General features: G+C 42.7%; 1 protein-coding gene across 1 annotated transcript in view; it reads left to right on the top strand.

The window, feature by feature from the left end:
- Positions 1-8,371: 8,371 nt before the first annotated feature.
- The window catches only part of SLC17A1 (solute carrier family 17 member 1), a gene marked incomplete at both ends in the record, with an annotated part of 74,249 nt that continues 63,874 nt past the window's right edge, over positions 8,372-18,746 (top strand). Inside the window, 4 exons of the mRNA XM_079933207.1 lie at positions 8,372-8,527; positions 9,493-9,599; positions 11,283-11,382; positions 12,283-12,382. Coding sequence (XP_079789333.1) covers positions 8,372-8,527; positions 9,493-9,599; positions 11,283-11,382; positions 12,283-12,382 — 463 coding nt within the window. The remainder of the gene's footprint in view (positions 8,528-9,492; positions 9,600-11,282; positions 11,383-12,282; positions 12,383-18,746) is intronic.

The following is an 18,746-nucleotide window of genomic DNA, read 5'->3' as shown; positions in this document are numbered from 1 at the left end:
GCTACAATAGCAGGGGGACATGCAGGTCATTACAGGAGACCAGATGAGGGGTTCTAATCCTAAGCTGAAGAGCACAGGAGAGATCTCCTTCTGCAAGTAATTCCTGAGCTAAATGTTAAAAGAGGAGTGTTATGGTAGAATTTTCCACACTGGAGCCCAACTTGTACAAAAGCATGAAAAAAAAAAAAAAAACATTTCTGAAGGGAATCACTTGCCTACATGGTCAGTTAGGGAAGGGCAGAAGATTAAGTTAGGGAGGTGGGTGTGACCCTAACATGGAGGTCTTGTTCGCCATGTCAGGGAGCTACAAGCAATAGTGACATGGGCAGATTTTCTCTCTAGATAGGACACTCTGGCCCAATTCCAGAATCAGGAAGACTAGTTAGTGGTCCACACGGCAGCGGTGAGGACTGGACTAGGGCTGGAAGAGCTGAGATGGAAAGAAGAGAGATATGAGTAACGTTTAGGAGGCAGAAGTGAAAGATCATGGCATTTGGTTAGATAGATGCAGGGGAAGAGAGGAGTTAGGAGTCCTGGGCCTCTAACCTGAGATACTGAATAGAGAGTGGTCTGAATAACTAAGCCAGAGAATGCAGGAAGAGTCCTTTTCAGAGGGAAGATAATGAGTTGACTTTGGACGTGTGTTAGCAGTAATACTGGGATAAACAAGTGGGTGTGTGTATTAGTTTCATGGGCTGCCATAACAAAATACCACGAGCTTGTGGCTTAAGCAATAGTAATTTATTGTCTCACAATTCAAGAAGTCCAAAATCAACATGCCAGCAGAGTTGGTTCCTTCTGGGGTTTGTGAGGGAGAATCTGTCCCATGCTTCTCTGCTGGTAGCCTCAGGCATTCTTTGGCTTATAGATAGCTTTCTCTCTGTGTCTTCGTCTCATCTTCCCTCTCTACATATCTGTCTCTGTGTCAGAATTTCCCTGTTTTATAAAGACACAAGTCATATTTGATTAGGGCCCACCTTAATGACTTCACCTTACCTTGATCATCTGCAAAGACCGTATTTCCAAGTGAGGTGACATTTGGTACTGTGGGTTAGGACTTCCGCATCTTTTTGGGAGACACAGTTCAATGCATAACAGCAAGCCCAAAAAAAGCCAGACCATAAATCTGAAACTTGTAAAAAGACCTGGGATGGAGACAAAGATATAAAAGAACAGACATTCAGTACTAAAGACATGAATATTTAATGCTCAGGAGGAGCCTGTGAATGAAAAAATACCAAGCCAAAGACAGAATGCCAACATTCAAGGAGTGGGCAGAATAAGAAATGCCCACACATAACAGAGCCAAAAGGGTCAGGCTTGTACATGCGAGGAACAATGGGAGGACACAACTCTTATAGAAACGCATGAACATGGCCTTTAAGAAAGATGACAGATCAGCAATAAGTACACTGCAATTCAATTAGATGAGGTCAGGAAAGGAACATGGTCAACTTGTGATTAGAAGTTCACTGGTGGCTTTTTCATGACACATTTAGCAGAGATATGGGTGTGCAGGTCACTTTGCAGTTTGTTGGTGAGTGAATGAGAATGAGAGGGTAGAGAAAGCAAGAAAAATATTTTCAGGAATGGATGGGAATATAGCCAGAGGAGAATAGAGAGAAAGGAAGAGTGACCTAAGTGGGAAAAGGACTGGCCCAGGGGATGCTTTGGGGAAGAAACAGTGGAGCGGGAGCGAAGATATGGAAGGACAGGGTGAAGAGATGGAGCAAGGTCTTTGAAGACACAATAAGGATTCAGGTACAGGTTTGCCTTGAACATATAGAAAGAAAATATGAAATCAAAAACATGAATTTTCTCTTTAAGAAAGGGAGTCCAGGAAACCAGCAACAAACGAAAAAGCAACCTACTTAATGGGAGAGAATATTTGAAAATCATATATTTGATAAGGGGTTGAATATTTCAATATATTGAAAATACATAAAGAACTCATACAACTCAATAACAAAAAAAGCCAATCTGATTTAAAAATGGACAGAAGAACTGAGTAGACATTTTACAAGAGAAGACACACAAACGGTCAACAAGTACATGAAAAGGTGCTCAACATCATTCATCATCAGCGAAATGCAAATCAAAACCACGAGATATCATTTCATACCTATTAGAATGGCCATTATCCAAAAGACAAGAGATAACAAGTGTTTAGAAGGATATGGAGAAAAGGGACTCGTACAATGTTGATGAGAAGGTAGATTGGTGCAGTCACTATGGAAAACAGTATGGCGGGTCCTCAAAAAATTAAAAATAGAACTACCTCATGATCTAGCAATCCCAGTTCTGAGAATACATCTGAAGGAAATGAAAACAGTATCTCAAAGAGATAGCTACACTCCTATGTTCACTGCAGCATTATTCACAATAGCCAAGATATGGAAGCAACCCATCAATGGTAAATGAATAAAGAAGATATATACACACACACACACACACACACACACACACACACACACACATACATATACATATATTTCAGCCATGAGAATGAAAGACATTCTGCACATGGATGGACTTTGAAGGCATTATGCAAAGTGAAATAAATCAGATAAAGACAAATACATATTACTTATATGGGAAATCTGAGAAAGCCAAACTCATAGAAACAGAGATTAGAATGGGGGTTACTAGGGGGTGGAGGATAGGGGCGAAAGGGGAGATGTTCGTCAAAGAGTATAAACTTGCAGTTATAAGACAGATAACTTCTGGGGATCTAATGTACAGCATAGTGATTATAGTTAATAATACTGTCTTATACACTTGAATGTTGCTAAGAGGGCAACATTTTAAATCTTAAACTTTTAAATCTTAAAAGTTCTCAACACAAAAAAAGAAATGGTAATTATGTGACGTGATGGAGGTGTTAGCTAACACTGTGGTGGTAATCATTTTGCAATATAAGTGTTTCTAATCAACACAATGTATACCTTAAACTTATACAATGTTAAATGTCAATTATATCTCAATGAAGCCAGGGGGGAAAAAAAGAAAAAGAGTCCATTTTTTTCCTCAGTAAAATGCCTGCTGACTATACATGTTGAACTAAATTAAGGAGCTCCAAAGTAGATACATTTTTGTTTGATGAACCCTCTTTGTTCCCTATGATATTGATGTCCCCAAAGAAAAAGAAAATCCAGTTGGTGCTAATGAAACCTCTAAGCTCTCCCTGTTGGGCCGTATAACCTAAAGGCTCCATATGCTTGCATCAGCTGCAAGATCTTGATTATTAAATATATTATTAAAACATTTACCTTGAAAATGAAAGATGACTTAAAATTGAATCAGTTGATTAAAATGATTCTACCTTTAGGTGTATTATTTTTTTACAAGTTACAGACTACACAGTGAAAGTTCCTAAAATTTAGGATGGCTATTTTACTCTTCCTATTGCAATCAAGTTTTTAAGAGTGATTTCTGCTGTCTTTTCTGAAATCCAGAACACATACAAAAATATTTTCCCCATCCCGTTGTTGTTTTGTTTTTTGACTCTAATCTTCCTTAAATAGAGGAGGCACACCTGTATTGCTTGACAATAAAGAAGAAGAGGTAAAAATGGGTGCAGTGATGATTATGAGAGAGGGAAGACATTGGGTGGGATTATGGTGCCGCTTTGCCTTTGTGAGTGAAAGGTTGATCTGGGCACATAGCAGTTCATTCATGCAAGTCCACATGTCAGTGTCGTGGTGGGTTAGATGGGAGTCCATACGACAATATATTGTTATACAGGCCTGAATCACAGTACAACAAGGGTTGGTAACTCCATATGAGACGATACTGGGTATTAAAATGTCCATGTGGGAGCTTACTGATGGGTTTGTAGGTCTAGATGACTATACATTGGGTGTTGTGTGATATTGTGATTTATAATAAGAATTTTATATTTGGTCTTTGTCCCTTCCTAGCTTCCTAGCTCCTAAAAACCTCGGAATGTCCCAAGTGGAGAGGTATCTTTTGTTATGTTAACGTGGTTACTTTTGGAATGTACCAAAAGATGGGGGCTGCTTGCCAAGGGAATCCAATCTGGATTAGGGGGTGGAATTTTCAGTCGCACTCCCGTGACCTTTGGGGAGGGGAGAGAGGCTGGAAGTTGAATCAATTGCCAACGGCCAATGTTTTAACCAATCATATTTACATAACGACGCCTCCATAAAAGCTCAAAGGAGTTGAGTTCAGAGAGCTTTCGGGTTGTTGAACCAGAGCATGTCCATGTGCTGGGCTCCCAACCCCATAGGGAAGAAGCTCTTGTGTTTGGGACCCTTTCGGACCTCACCGTATGTATCTCTTCATCTGCCTGTTCCCTTGTAGCCATTAATGTCCTTTGTAATAAACCAATAATCCAGTAGATAATTGGCTTCCTGAGCTCTGTGAGCAACTCCAGCAAATTAATTGAACCAGAGGAGGGGATCGTAGGAACCTCTGATTTACAGCCAATATGTCAGAAGCACAGGTAACAACCTGGGTTTATGAGGAGCATCTGAAGTGGGGGCAGCCTTGTGGGTTTCAGCCCTTAAGCTGTGGGATCTGATGCTACCTCCAAGTAGACAGTGTCAGAATTGAGTTAGATTGTAAGACGCCCGGTCAGTGTCCATTGAGAACTGGAGAATTGCTTAGCAGTGTGTGAAAAAAGCCCACGTTGTACCTTGTGCATATGACAGCGTGCGAGAGGAAGTAAGCCCACGTGGAAGCATATCATGTGTTGATTTATTCATTTGTCAACACATCGGGTGTTGGTTGCATACGACAGCACATTATTTGACAGGGCATTATTTCAGCACAGCCATTGTAGAATTTGTGATTTCATGAGAACTGTTCATCCTCTTCCTTGGCTCTAGATGAACCCACAGGTGTGAGGACAATCGTGCAAATGGGTGTGTGTGTGCCGATCTCCAGTACAGCCCAGTATTTGCGGCAGCCTCTCGGAGTCAGAGTTTTTCAAGAAAAGGGAATTGATTTTTCTTGAGGAATAACAGTAGTGGACATTTTCTAAAAGTTGCAGAATGGTTAAGTTGCTTGTCCAGGGTCACAGCAGTGAGTAGCAGAACTGAGATCCAATCTCAGGCAGTCTGACTGAAGAGTGTGTGCCTGAAACTTCTACGCTAAACTGCCCCTTAAAAGTATATTTTGGGCTTCCCTGGTGGCGCAGTGGTTGAGAGTCCGCCTGTTGATGCAGCGGACGCGGGTTCATGCCCCGGTCCGGGAGGATCCCGCATGCCGCGGAGCGGCTGGGCCCGTGAGCCATGGCCGCTGGGCCTGCGCGTCCGGAGCCTGTGCTCCGCAACGGGAGAGGCCACAACAGTGAGAGGCCCGCGTACCGCAAAAAAAAAAAAAAAAAAAAAAGTGTATTTTACTTGGATCAGGAATAGCTACCAGCTATCAAAAAATTATAAAATTTAATATAAACTATTTTATTAAATCTTCACAACCTTATGGATTAAGAAATTATTTCCATTTCCTCACAGGGAAGAGATTGAAGGGCCGGAAGGTTAAATGGCTTCCTCAAATGCTATTTGCGTTAGGGGCAAGAATTTTACAGCGGCCAAAATTCCACTGTATAGATTGATATAAATGTTAATCAAGACTGATATTTCTGTTGTTCTTCAAATACATTGTTGAGGTTGCACTGAGCACTTCATCATTTTATCCTGCTGGGTTGCTATCAAAGACTGTTTACCATAAGCTATAAGTTTCATCTGCTGGTCCCCATTAGCTCAAGTCTCACCCCAGAACTAAGTGCCCATCCATCAACCTGCTGGTCCTTCTACACACACATTCCATTAGTTGCTATTTCACCACCAGAGTAAACTCTGAATCAGAAAGCAGGAAGGCCAACTTAGGTCAGCCATCGAGGTCTGACTCAGCCTCACGGAGGAGGTCTCTTCTCAGACACTAGGTCTTAGAATTGTTCCAATCAAGGGCAAGAGAGTCTTACCCTTCTGCTCTTCGTATGTGCTCACCTTTATCATTTCTGATTGGGTCATTTGGGCAGAAGTGACCAGTGTCCTCCATAAAGGCTTCAGCCATCTGGCCTCCCCATTTGAGCACAGATGTGACCAGCGATGTGCTGCCTGAGGATGGATTTTTGTTTGTATTCTGTATCCTTGCCTTCAGCCTATACACTCTGATCTCCCGTCTCATCACTCTGTGTGCAAACAATTCATTACCAGGCATACACACAGCCTCTAGTACAACATCTTTCTTATAGTAGTTTTAACGTGAATTTTTTTTTTAACGTGTATTTTTTTTTTTTTTGCGGTACACGGGCCTCCCACTGCTGTGACCTCTCCCATTGCGGAGCACAGGCTCCGGATGCCCAGCCTTAGCGTCCATGGCTCACGGGCCCAGCCGCTCCACGGCATGTGGGATCTTCCCGGACCGGGGCACGAACCCGTGTCCCCTGCATCGGCAGGCGGACTCTCAACCACTGCGCCACCAGGGAAGCCCTAACATGAATTTTTAAGTAGGCATAATTTACATGATACAAGGAGCGAGCTTTTAAGTGTAAAACTACTGAGCTACTTTATTAAGATCAGAAGTTTACAGGTGATATTCAAAAAATAATGACGTGTATTGTGAAACTTGTTTTCCCAGGCAACACCAATCTGGGGCAGAAGTGGGGGGAAATGATTCACACTTACAGGGGAAAGATTGCACTGATCTGACTCCAGCCACAACCTGCTCCTACCAGGACTTCACCCTCCAATAAAGCTCAAATCTTTCTGAGAATCCCAATGAGGGACTTATTATCATGAGTTTTGTATTATCATTGCTATGTCAATATTTGGTGTCAAACCAACAAGAAATTTAAAACCATTTCCAATATGTTCATTTGATTCACTCCTTTTCATTATCTGTAATTCCCATTACACACATGAGTAGTCATCGTGGACGATATACGTATCCCAGGAAGGTGTTCCTATACCAGATTAGCTAGCAGTAATTTAACTCTATCCATTTTTGACCCAAACCACATAAATGTAGCCTAATTTTTAGCCCAAATTAAGTATATTCCCACTTAAGCTTTGCCGTAGCAATATTAAACCATTCCCTCCATTACTTCATCACCCATCACTAGGGGGAGTCCAACAGAATGGTGATGGATAGTGACCTTACACAATTGTGGTTAAAACTGGCTAAAATTTTCAAACACCTAAGACTATGTGAACACATTTCTAGTGCCCTGTCCCCCTCCACCGGAAGCTTGGAAACAGCCCATGCAAATGACAGGTTCTTAATCTTGTCACTGAGAGTACTATATGGATATGACTGACTGCTGAAGGCCCTGACATGGCTGTACCATGCTTCTTTGATACTCTTCAAAGTAAGCACATAATGAATATCCAGTGAACTGAACTGAAGCACCAGTGTACGGTCGGGCCACTCCGGATGGCTGTTCTCTTGCTCTCTGTACATCTCCTGCTCGACCTACACCTGCTTCACCTACGCCCTACTCACAGGAACGTGCTTTCCCCCTGCCCCTTAGGCCAGAATGGCTTCACCTGCTAGTTTATGAAAGGGAAACAGCTGTCCTCAAGATGGTCGTTACCCTGAGGGGCTGTGAGGGACGTGCTCCAGCTGCTGGTTTCCCTGGTAACTGATGAGCCAACCTGACGTCATTCCCCCTATAAATGGTAGCCTCTCCACGCCCGCCCCCTCCATGGCGAAGGCTGCTGCCGCGTCCTGAAGACTGGCTGCCGCACACAGTGGGGTGCTGCTCCGGGACCTGGTTTCAGACATGTAAGATCCCCTGTCCAATAAGCCATTGACGTCTCTGTCGCTGTCGCCAAGCTATTTCTTCGGTCTTGAGGCTGGGCAACTACAAGGCTTGCAGGCCTGCGGGGTGCAGACTGGTGAGTCAGCCAGAAGGCCAGGGAAACTCCTGTGAGCGCCACGGTGTTGGAAAAAAAGGACAAGGAATGGAAAGTTGCGGGGAAAGACGTGGCTGTCCACTCGCATGTGGGGGCCTGTAGCAGCTGTCTGCCATGAGAGGTAGCTTGCTCTTTCCATTATATTGATGATATCCTGTTAACCTCAGAGTCCCTTTCTAGTTTAAAAGTAGCAGCCCTGTGCTAGTGACTCATATGATTGCACGGAGATGGCTGGTGAATAAGCCACTGTTTGGGGTCTAGAAGAGCTGTGTGTGAACTCTAGGACCCCCATGGACATCAGTAGTGACCAAGGGATCCACTTTGTCGGCCATGAAGTTCAGGAATGGGCCGATAAGAATGCCACACACCGGCATCTCCCCCCGCCTCACAACCCCACTGCTGCTGGGCGGTGAATGAGCTGCTTCAACAACAGCTGAGATGGGAAACCCGCTCCTTCAACGTGTGGACACATCCCAGGAGCTGAGGCCATGTTAACCCAGAGGCCGCTAGTCAACACCATTCAGGTTCAACTGTTGACCACCGAAGGACCGTTGCCAACTGCTGGCCAGGACGATAACTCACTTTTGCCCTCGCCACAGGCTCTACCCCCAGGGGAACACATAACATGGCCCTGGGACTGGCAGGTAAGTCTCTGTGGTTTGGGTTTGCTGCCTCATGGAGAAGAGGATTAGAAAGAGAGTTAAGAGGTTTCACCTGTCTCCTACCCAGCCCCACCTAAAAGCACTAAGGTAATTAATCCGCGCCCCCGACTGGAGAAGGGCACCATTACCCTAACCCTGCAGTCTGTTATATGGCCTCTCCAGTATTCGGCACTGGCTGTGGGGACTGAGGGTAGACAGGCCGTGGGGTCCTGCAGGCCAGGACAGAAACCACGGGCAGGGGTGGTGGTATCTCAATGCTGTTACTGCTTGTATTTTGCTCAATGGTCGTCATCTTCCCTGTATTGTGCCTGTTAAACACCTTACATTCCACCCCTCGTCTGAGCAGAGGGAATCTGTTCACAGACTGGGCGACAACAGTGGCCTCACTGTGAAATGAGTTTGATGGCTGGGTCTACAGGGAGACGCCGTCATGGTCCTCCTCTGGCCCCTCCATGACCCGATAAGCTCCTGACTCCATAAGTTTGCCCACCTCTTGGCCTCCTGATTCTCTTTCGCTGCTGTTGTCTGTATTGCGTTTGTGGTAGCTGGTTGCAGTTTGCCTCTGTGCACCTGACCCCTCGGACCCCTCACTCCTCACAGTGTGAGGGGACAATGCGGAAGGTGGGGGGCAAGATTGTAAGGGTCATGTGGGGTGTGTAGGGGTGGAGTATATGGAGGCTGCCCAAGCTGGCTGTTCTCTGCTCTCTGCCCATCCCCTGCTCTACCAATGCCTGCTTCACCTCCACCCTGCTCACATGACTGACCTTCCTACGTACTTGCCCCGGCCTCAGCTAATCATTGTTCTAGCTTTAAATCAGGACGTCTCCATCATAATAAGTTATCAAAGGGGCTGTGAGGGGCATGCCCCTTTGCTGGTTCTGCTGGTAACCGATGAGCCAACCTGACATCAATTCCCCACATGAACGTGCTTTCCCCCTGCCCCTTAGGCCAGAATAGCTCCACCTGCTAGTTTATTAAAGGGAAACATCTGCCCTCGTGATGCTGTTAACCTGAGGGGCTGTGAGGAAAGTGCCCCCACTCCTGGTTTCCCCTGGTAGCTGATGAGCCAACGTGACGTCAAATCCCCTATAAATGGTCGCCTCCCCCTCCCCGTCCCCCCGCCCCCAGCGAAGACTGCTGTCATGTCCTGCCTGCCTTCCGCCCCACATGGTGCCACTGCAGGACCTTGCTTCGAACATTTAAGATTCCCTGTCCATTACACCATTGATGTCTGTCACTGACTCCAGGCTCTTTCCTCGGTCTCGAAGATGGGCAAGTACAGGGCTTGCAGGCCTGAGGGGTGCAGCCCAACCAGTGTCTTCCAAATGTCCTGTTCCACTTCATCATATGAGTTTCCAAGCAGAACTACCTTGTCCACTATGTCTTAAAGAAGTTTTGGTAAAATTGCTCCTTTAGTTTTTACCTGCAAACCCCTCGGAACCCTCTTCCCTCAAAGTCTGAGGGGCTGAACCACACTCACTTTTTCTCTCCCAGTAATCGCCTCTCTTTATTTCCTATGCAATTGTTACTGAATCAGCAATATTGAAATTGTGTGCCTCCCTGCATCATCCCTTAGGGTAAGGTTCTTTCCCCAATTTTCCTCATTCCCAGGGGCCTTTAGTCACTTATGAAGAGGTTCCCATCGGATTCCTCCATAAACCAAGCATATTAGGATTTTACTGATTATTATCAATAAGAACAGTTTAGGTTCATCCTGAGACAATCTCTACCTTAGCTGTATGTGTGATTAAAAAAAAAATCAATGTAGAGGTTCTTTCCCATCAAAAATTAAGAAGTCTTTCAATTAGTAACTGCAGTACACATTCTCAGTTCCCTTTGCCAGAACTACCTACCAATTTGCAGTGAGCTTTCATTCCCAACACCTGGCACCTGTTTGCCTTATTGGGTTTTGGGAGCCTGTTTTGCCTGCCAGCATGAATGTGCCTGGGGATTTATGTCCTCCTGGGAACAGGAGACCAGTAATCCATCGCCACAGAGATATAAATACTCCAGCTCCCTTGCTCCTACTGGGGACGTCTCTGAGGCAAAACCTGCACTGTCTCCCAAACTCCTAAGAATTGATCTGGACCTTACTCGATATCCCTTCTAGATCTTCTCTTCTCTGCCAGTTTTTCCTGGGAATGTGTCCTAACAGATCATTTTCACAGGAATCCTCATTTCAGGATCTGGTTCTTGAGAATTTGATCTAAGACAGTTGTTTCTGCAAGGGAACCTGGGATGCAGACTCTCAGGATAGACTTCTGGAGTTAAATCACTCACAGGCCAGATGGCACAAGGACCCTCTTGATGTTAGTAAGAGCAGTGGTAATAATCCTGGCCTACTGTAGCAGTATGATTACGAAGACCGTCTCCTGTGGGACACTGGGATGGGAAATGGGGTACTGGTGAAAGGACATGCACTGGCTTGGTTAATACTTCTAGTGTTGAGAGATATGGGGAAATAGCAATTATAACAACTTCGAAGCTGGCTCTTTGATGGTCAGTACCACTGAGGGCCTCGAGCAGGAGAATTACATCAGAGCATGACATGAAAGTCAGAAAATCTCCCTGGCAGCATTTAAAGATACACGATCGCCAATAACCAGAAGGAAGACCTGTTCTGAAGATCAGACTCAGGATTTGATGGTCAGACTAGCAGAAACACAAAGACTGGATTTAAAGGCACAAAAATGATACTAAAGACAAGTTTGGGGTAAACCTGAAACTTATCCTGCAGGAGTGGCCATACCTGGTGCTGGCAGACAACAGCCTCTTTGTCTGAAGACCGCATAGAAAGCACAGTTGACACAGATGCCTTGCAAGAAAAAGCTTACTTGGTCAGTTTCTGTTATAGTTTCCTCTAATATCTGACAAATAATAAACCTAATGCTAGACAAATAACTAGGTCAGGTCTTAGTATGTCCTAACTGGTATAGTACTGGTCCCACTAAGGGAGGGAAGGGATTTTTCACCAATAAAGTGTCAGGAATAAGGAGAGTGTGTCTGGAATATGGGACCAGGCTTTTGGGGCAGAATGGAAGACTGGATAAGGGAGACTTTGTCAATACGGGGATACAATGCTGTGACTCAGGACTTAACGTTATATAAGCCTAAATGGGATGCCTGAAATCGTCCATTCGTGGAAAATTAGTAACTCAAAAGCAATACTAGGGCTGCCCCGGTGGCGCAGTGGTTGAGAGTCCGCCTGCCGATGCAGGGGACACGGGTTCGTGCCCCGGTCCAGGAAGATCCCACATGCCGCGGAGCGGCTGGGCCCGTGAGCCATGGCCGCTGAGCCTGCGCGTCTGGAGCCTGTGCTCAGCAACGGGAGAGGCCACAACAGTGAGAGGCCCGCGTACCACAAAAAAAAAAAAAAAAAAAAGGCAACACTGCATGCCAGGTGGAATGGCGGAGAGTAATGCCATTTTAAAAGATTTATAGGATGCTAGGATGATGGCCTCTATCATATTCCCATTCAACTCACCATTTTGTGGCCCCAGCAAAAATGGATTGTAACAGAAGATGAAGGATTACCATAGACTTAACCCAATGGTAGTGTTAATTGTGTGTGTTGTGCCAGATGGCGTATTTTTAATAGAACAACTTTATTTTCAGCATGTATAGAAGTCCTGGTTCCCAGAAGAGAGGAATGCTTCCAGGAACGGGCTTAGTAAGGCTTCCAATAAGCCTAAAACTATGAATGCTGACTTGTCACGTTGGGATCCTCTTGCTGGTAGACCGAGAGTGAAAGAAAGAAGTCGCCATGCTGGCCAGGAGTATTTAACCCTGATCATTATGAGACGGTTGGTTGCTACCACATAATAGGGACAGAGACAAGTATGTCCAGAGCTCAGGGAATCCCACATTTTAACTATGAAAAGGTAATTACAGCACCTACATCAAAGTTATGGCATCAAACATTCAGAGATGAATTATTGGGTTACCCCACTCTGCAGGCAACGCAAAGCAGCAAAGGTGCTGGCCAAGAGAGGAGACCTGTAATGGGTAGATGAAGAAAGATCATGAATATCAGTTACGTCCTTGGGACTGATTACGGCAGCAGGGGTGTAAATGTTTCATTAATCTTTTCTTCCTGAAGAATCAGTGCTATGAACTTAATGTGAAGGGAGAATGGAACTGAAGAGTGTGAAGGACAACAGAAGCTGTTGGTGCTCTGCCCTTATCTCCTGGGGTCCTTTGTATTTTGGAGCACACAAATTCCCCTTGTGCCTTCACTGGCAACAGCCAGCACACCCATCACTTGGTTTGAGGGCTGCCCTTGGGCTGCTGGAACCTACTTGATCTGTGCTCACTGAAAGGTAAAATTGTCTGGGGAGTTAGGACCTCCCAGAGGCAGCCCTTAGCCTGGGATTAATGGGTGCTGGCATATACACACTCCAACTTCTTTAGCTTTGGTTAGGAAAACTCTGAGGTATGGTTAAGGCTGTGCCCACTGCTCCCTTGCAGAATGAACCCCAAATTGCCTTCCTCCAGATTTAGCTTGTTACCGCACACTTGTTTGCTCTCCTTTATTTTTCTGCCCACTTCCCTCCTTCCCTGCTGTTTTTTTTTGTTTTGTTTTGTTTTTTTGTGTTTTTTGAACAAATTTACCATTTATTTGGGAAACATACTGTCTTGTTCAGGGCATGAATCTTATTACCGTACATTTGTCTTTGTAAACATAGTGTCAGTATATCTAAGAACAAGAAATAATTTTGTGTCCACAGCCTCAGATGAATATCACCCTCTTTTTTTTTTATTGGAGTGTAATTACTTTACAATGGTGTGTTAGTTTCTGCTTTATAACAAAGTGAATCAGTTATACATATGTTCCCATATCTCTTCCCTCTTGCGTCTCCCTGCCTCCCACCCTCCCCATCCCACCCCTCTAGGTGGTCACAAAGCACCGAGCTGATCTCCCTGTGCTATGCAGCTGCTTCCCACTAGCTATCTACCTTATGTTTGTTAGTGTATATATGTCCATGCCTCTCTCTCGCTTTGTCACAGCTTACCCTTCCCCCTCCCCATATCCTCAACTCCATTTTCCAGTAGGTCTGTGTCTTTATTCCTGTCTTACCCCTAGGTTCTTCATGACATTTTTTTCTTAAATTCCATATATATGTGTTAGCATACAGTATTTGTCTTTCTCTTTCTGACTTACTTCACTCTGTATGACAGACTCTAGGTCTATCCACCTCATTACAAATAGCTCAATTTCGTTTCTTTTTATGGCTGAGTAATATTCCATTGTATATATGTGCCACATCTTCTTTATCCATTCATCCGATGATGGGCACTTAGGTTGTTTCCATCTCAGGGCTATTGTAAATAGAGCTGCAATGAACATTTTGGTACATGACTCTTTTTGAATTATGGTTTTCTCAGGGTATATGCCCAGTAGTGGGATTGCTGGGTCATATGGTAGTTCTATTTGTAGTTTTTTAAGGAAACTCCATATCCTGCTGTTTTCATTGTTTTTCTGAAAATACTGCCTATTAAATCACTTTTACAGGAATCTTAATGTCAAGGTCTGCTTCTAGGAGAGGCAACAAATTTATTTTGGTAATAATATTAGTGTTATTTTGATGCTAATATGGGTATATTATAATAAAGCAAGAAAAGTAATTATATTAACTAAGACGTTCAACATAAGGGGAAAATGCAAGAGTATAAAATTAACGAACTTTAAAAGAAATCACTCTAACATTCAATTTGAATTGGAAATATTAGAATTTATGATTTTTCTCTTAAAAACTGTTTCCAAATTCTTCCACTGAAAAGGCCTAGGTGCAGTGAGCACCCCAGTGCCCAGTGTGTGGTCTCCAAATGTTATTTCTTTCTGAAAGGAACCAGCACTCCTTAAAGTCCAGGTCTGGGAAGAGAAAATATTTGGGGACGCTGGAATATAATTTGTGCTAGAAAGGAAGCTAACCAAGATCATTAGGGTCATGTCATAATGACATAGAAGCCAGCTTGAAGGGACTCTTGCTGGCCACAGAGGAGACAATCTGAGAATCAAAATAGAGTAAGGACTGTGATGGATTGAAACACATCAAGTTCCATGAGGTCATAATTTTACTTGGTCATCTTTGCTAAGGCACTAAATTATTATTCTGGAATTTTATAAAGTATTTATCCTGACTTTCCCATTATTTGATTAGGTATATTTTCCAAATATTTGATTAGGTATATTTCCTGTTTTGTAGAAAATTCCAGCTCATAAACGAAGGCATGACAGAATTACAAAATCACCATTTTGCAACTTCTAATGAAATAACAGTTCTAGGTAACATTAACAACAGCTAAAATCACAGGTGAAAGGTTAAGTACTTTATTAGTGAATAAGTCAGAGAATATCTGAACCCCCTGATCAGTCTTACTAAAAGTGAGACAACCTGCTATGGTGAAAGCATCCAGCACCCCTACGAAGTATTCATGTCCTGAATCTAACCAAGTCTCTCTATATACTTAGTAGTTCCCAGGATATAAGGGGATAAAGAAATATATCAAATGACACAGGAAGCAATTAGCCAAATCAATTATGAGAGTCATTCTGCAAATGACTCTTGTATTATTGTTGTTTTAAATAACAGCAAGTAGAAAACAGGGGGAGGAATTGTTAGGAAATTAAAGAGAGCCGAGAGCCATAACAATTGAGTGTCATATGTGGATCTTGTTTGGATCTTCATTTAAATAAATCAAGTATAAATGGATAACCTTGAAGCAATTAGGAAAATTTTCATAATGACTGGATATTAGATGATATTAAGGAGTTATTGTTTATTTATTAGATATGCTGATGGCATGTTACGTTTTCAAAAGTCCTAATGAACTATGTAGTCATGCTGTACTTTTTGCAGGAGTAATGACATGATATAATACAGAAAACAACCTTTGGGTATATGGAAACTCGAATGGCCAATTATTGAAAATTGTGGAAACTGGTTAAGGGGTACATGGTTATATTAGACTGGTCTACTTTTTTTTTTTTTATGTTTGAAACTTTCCATAATAAAATGTTAAACTTAAAAACTTAATGAGGAAAACACAGAATCCAGATGTGGAATCCAGAAGTAATTTCAAAGGGTATGACAGAGCAGTGTAAAGCTTTGGGGCCAGCAAATAGAATGATGGTTCCCTCCTGGGTAATCAGTACCTAGAACTGGGGATATTGACACCAGATAGGAAGGTTGTTTACTTAAAACGTGGACATTAAACAGCTGCTGACCTGGGACTTTCAATCAATAAAAGGGCCCCTTCCCAGAAAATGTCAGAAGTTGCCAGCCTTCGTGTCAGACAGGACAAACAGCACAAACATCCTGGAATAGCCAGATGAAAATCAGCAGAACCTAGACTTCAGAAAAAGAAAACAAAACCCAGCTGTATATGACAAGACATCAAAGTCTCTTGGGCAAATGGGTTAAGGTTTTCAACATTTTAAAAAACTTTTTATTGGAGTCTAGTTGATTTACAATGTTGTGTTATTTTCAGGTGTACAACAAAGTGAATCAGTTATACATATACATATATCCACTTTTTTTAGATTCTTTTCCCATACAGTTCATTACAGAGTATTGAGTAGAGTTCCCCGTGCTATACAGTAGGTCCTTATTAGATATCTATGTTATATATAGTAGCGAGTATAGGTCAATCCCAATCTCCCAATTTATCCCTCGCCCCCTTACCCCCTGGTAACCATAAATTTGTTTTCTACATCTGTGACTCTACTTCTGTTTCAACATTTCTTGAGAGAGAAAATAACTTGTTTAATTTATAGAGCATCTTCTATGTGCCAAACATTTATTGGGCACTTTAAAAGCACACTAAAAAAAATTTAAAAGCTTAAGTATGTAAGAAACTATAGTGCACAATTTTTTATTTAAGGGTTTAGATGTCCCTATCTGCTCAGTAGTTTGCCTTCAAAGGGTTCCAAGGTAAAATGCTCCCAAGTACTGCTATAGATAGGAGGCTGAACCAGCAGAACTTACAGTCAATGCAGGAGAAGCCACAAGGGAATTCATACTCTTCAGAGGACACAACTCAATAAAATGTACCTCATTCTGAGTAGCTTGAATATTAAACAGATGTGACCTTTGGAAGAGATGGCAAAAGGAGTGTGAGGGGAGGAGGGATGAGACGGAGGGAGAGGAAGGGAAGAGGAAAAGAGAGGAGCGGCAGAAGGGAAAGGAGGGAGGGAAGAAGGGGGAAAAAGCCAATAGGTCATTTATAAGGCATTTAGAAAGCCATAGCATGCCTGTAAAAATAGTTCTGTACACACAGAACCATCCTCAATAGAAAAATCCTGGAAATTCTTATGGGGCAGGCAGGTTCTACTTCCTGGTAGGGACAGAGACTGGTGGTGTCTGTCTGTCATGGTCATGAAATTATTGGCAAATTTCTAGGAGGTTTCTGGTCCATTGGATGACTTTAAGACTTGCACTCCTCCCCTGAAGATTCAAGGCAAGAATGTAAGTGAAGTTAAAAATTAAGTTTTCAGCTTTGACCTAGGGAGATCAAAAGATATGAAGAATTTAAATGGCTGAAATTAGCAAATCCTGTAATTCAGTATTTTTAAAAGTTGAGAGGAAAGTCTGCACAGGGGAAGAAGGAATCGCTTTTCTGTCCTGAATCAGGTTAGTGACTATACGCTTATCTACTATTCATTAAATGAAATTTACAATTAATTAATTCCCCAGGAGGATTAATCAGGAGGGCTCCGTTGTTAGAGATCTGATCAAAGGTATTTAGCAATCTGGGGAAATCTGGGGGGAAAATATGTATTTTCGCAAGTCTTTCACAAGGGAAAGAAAAAAAATTTGTAGGGATGAATGTGAGCTGGACAGTTATGTGGATAGACAAGGAAAGAGAAGTGTGTGTTGTGGTGGATGGTGCTTGTGTATTTGTGAGTGGTGTGTATGTGGTGGAGAGTACATGTGTGTTCATGATGTATGTGATGGTGGTGGTGGTGTGTGTGTGTACTGAAAAAAACAGCAGGCAGACATTCCAATGTGTAATAATGGTAGTTGACAAACTGCTCATTTAAATACACTTTGCAAATCCAATCTTAGGAATTTTAAGTGTCTTTTGAGCATCTGCTGTCATATATGCTGATATGGTCAAAACACTTGTTTGATTCACCCACTTTTCTGAGCTTCCTACCAACAAAGGCAGACCTGGCAGCAGGAGTCCTTTTGTCCAAGGTAGTAGGGAGAATGATTTGCCTCTCCTTATAAGGGTGCTATTAAAAAGCAGATCTTTAACTCTATGAAGATATAAGAAAAATAAAGGAATTTATTTTACCTTTAATTCCTTTTCTGACATCTTTCCTTTCTTTTTGTACATCCAAGTTTCTGACCTTTAGCAATCTCCTTCTGTCTGAAAACTTCTTTTCATATTCCCTGCAGGGTAGGTTTCCTGGCAATAAATTCCCTCAGGTTTTTTGTGTTTATTAGTCTTTATTTCTCTTTCACTTTTTTTTTTTAAAAATTCATTCACATTCTTGCATGTAGCTCAAGTTTCTTTTTTTTTTTCCAACATCTTTATTGGAGTATAATTGCTTTATAGTGTTGTGTTAGTTTCTGCTGTATGACAAAGTGAATCAGCTATATGTATACGTATATCCCCATATCCCCTCCCTCTTGCGTCTCCCTCCCAACCTCCCTATCCCACCCCTCTAGGTGGTCACACAGCACAGAACTGATCTTCCTTTTTTCAGAACCTTTTTTTTTTAATTTTAGATTCCATATATATGTGTTAGCATACGGTATTTTTTTTCTCTTTCTGACTTACTTCACTCTGTATGACAGACTCTAAGTCCATCCACCTCACTACAAATAATTCAATTTCATTTCTTTTTATGGCTGAGTAATATTCCATTGTATATATGTGCCACATCTTCTTCTTTTTTTAAACATCTTTATTGGAGTATAATTGCCTTACAATGGTGTGTTAGTTTCTGCGTTATAACAAAGTGAATCAGCTGTACATATACATATGTTCCCATATCTCTTCCCGCTTGCATCTCCCTCTGTCCCAACCTCCCTATCCCACCCCTCTAGGTGGTCACAAAGCACTGAACTGATCTCCCTGTGCTATGTGACTGCTTCCCACTAGCTATCTATTTTATGTTTGGTAGTGTATATATGTCCATGCCACTCTCTCACTTTGTCACAACTTACCCTTCCCCCTCCCCATATCCTCA

Source organism: Stenella coeruleoalba, assembly GCF_951394435.1.
Source record: "Stenella coeruleoalba genome assembly, chromosome: 10".
Taxonomy (NCBI): domain Eukaryota; kingdom Metazoa; phylum Chordata; class Mammalia; order Artiodactyla; family Delphinidae; genus Stenella; species Stenella coeruleoalba.
This window is presented reverse-complemented; position numbering and strand designations above follow the sequence as displayed.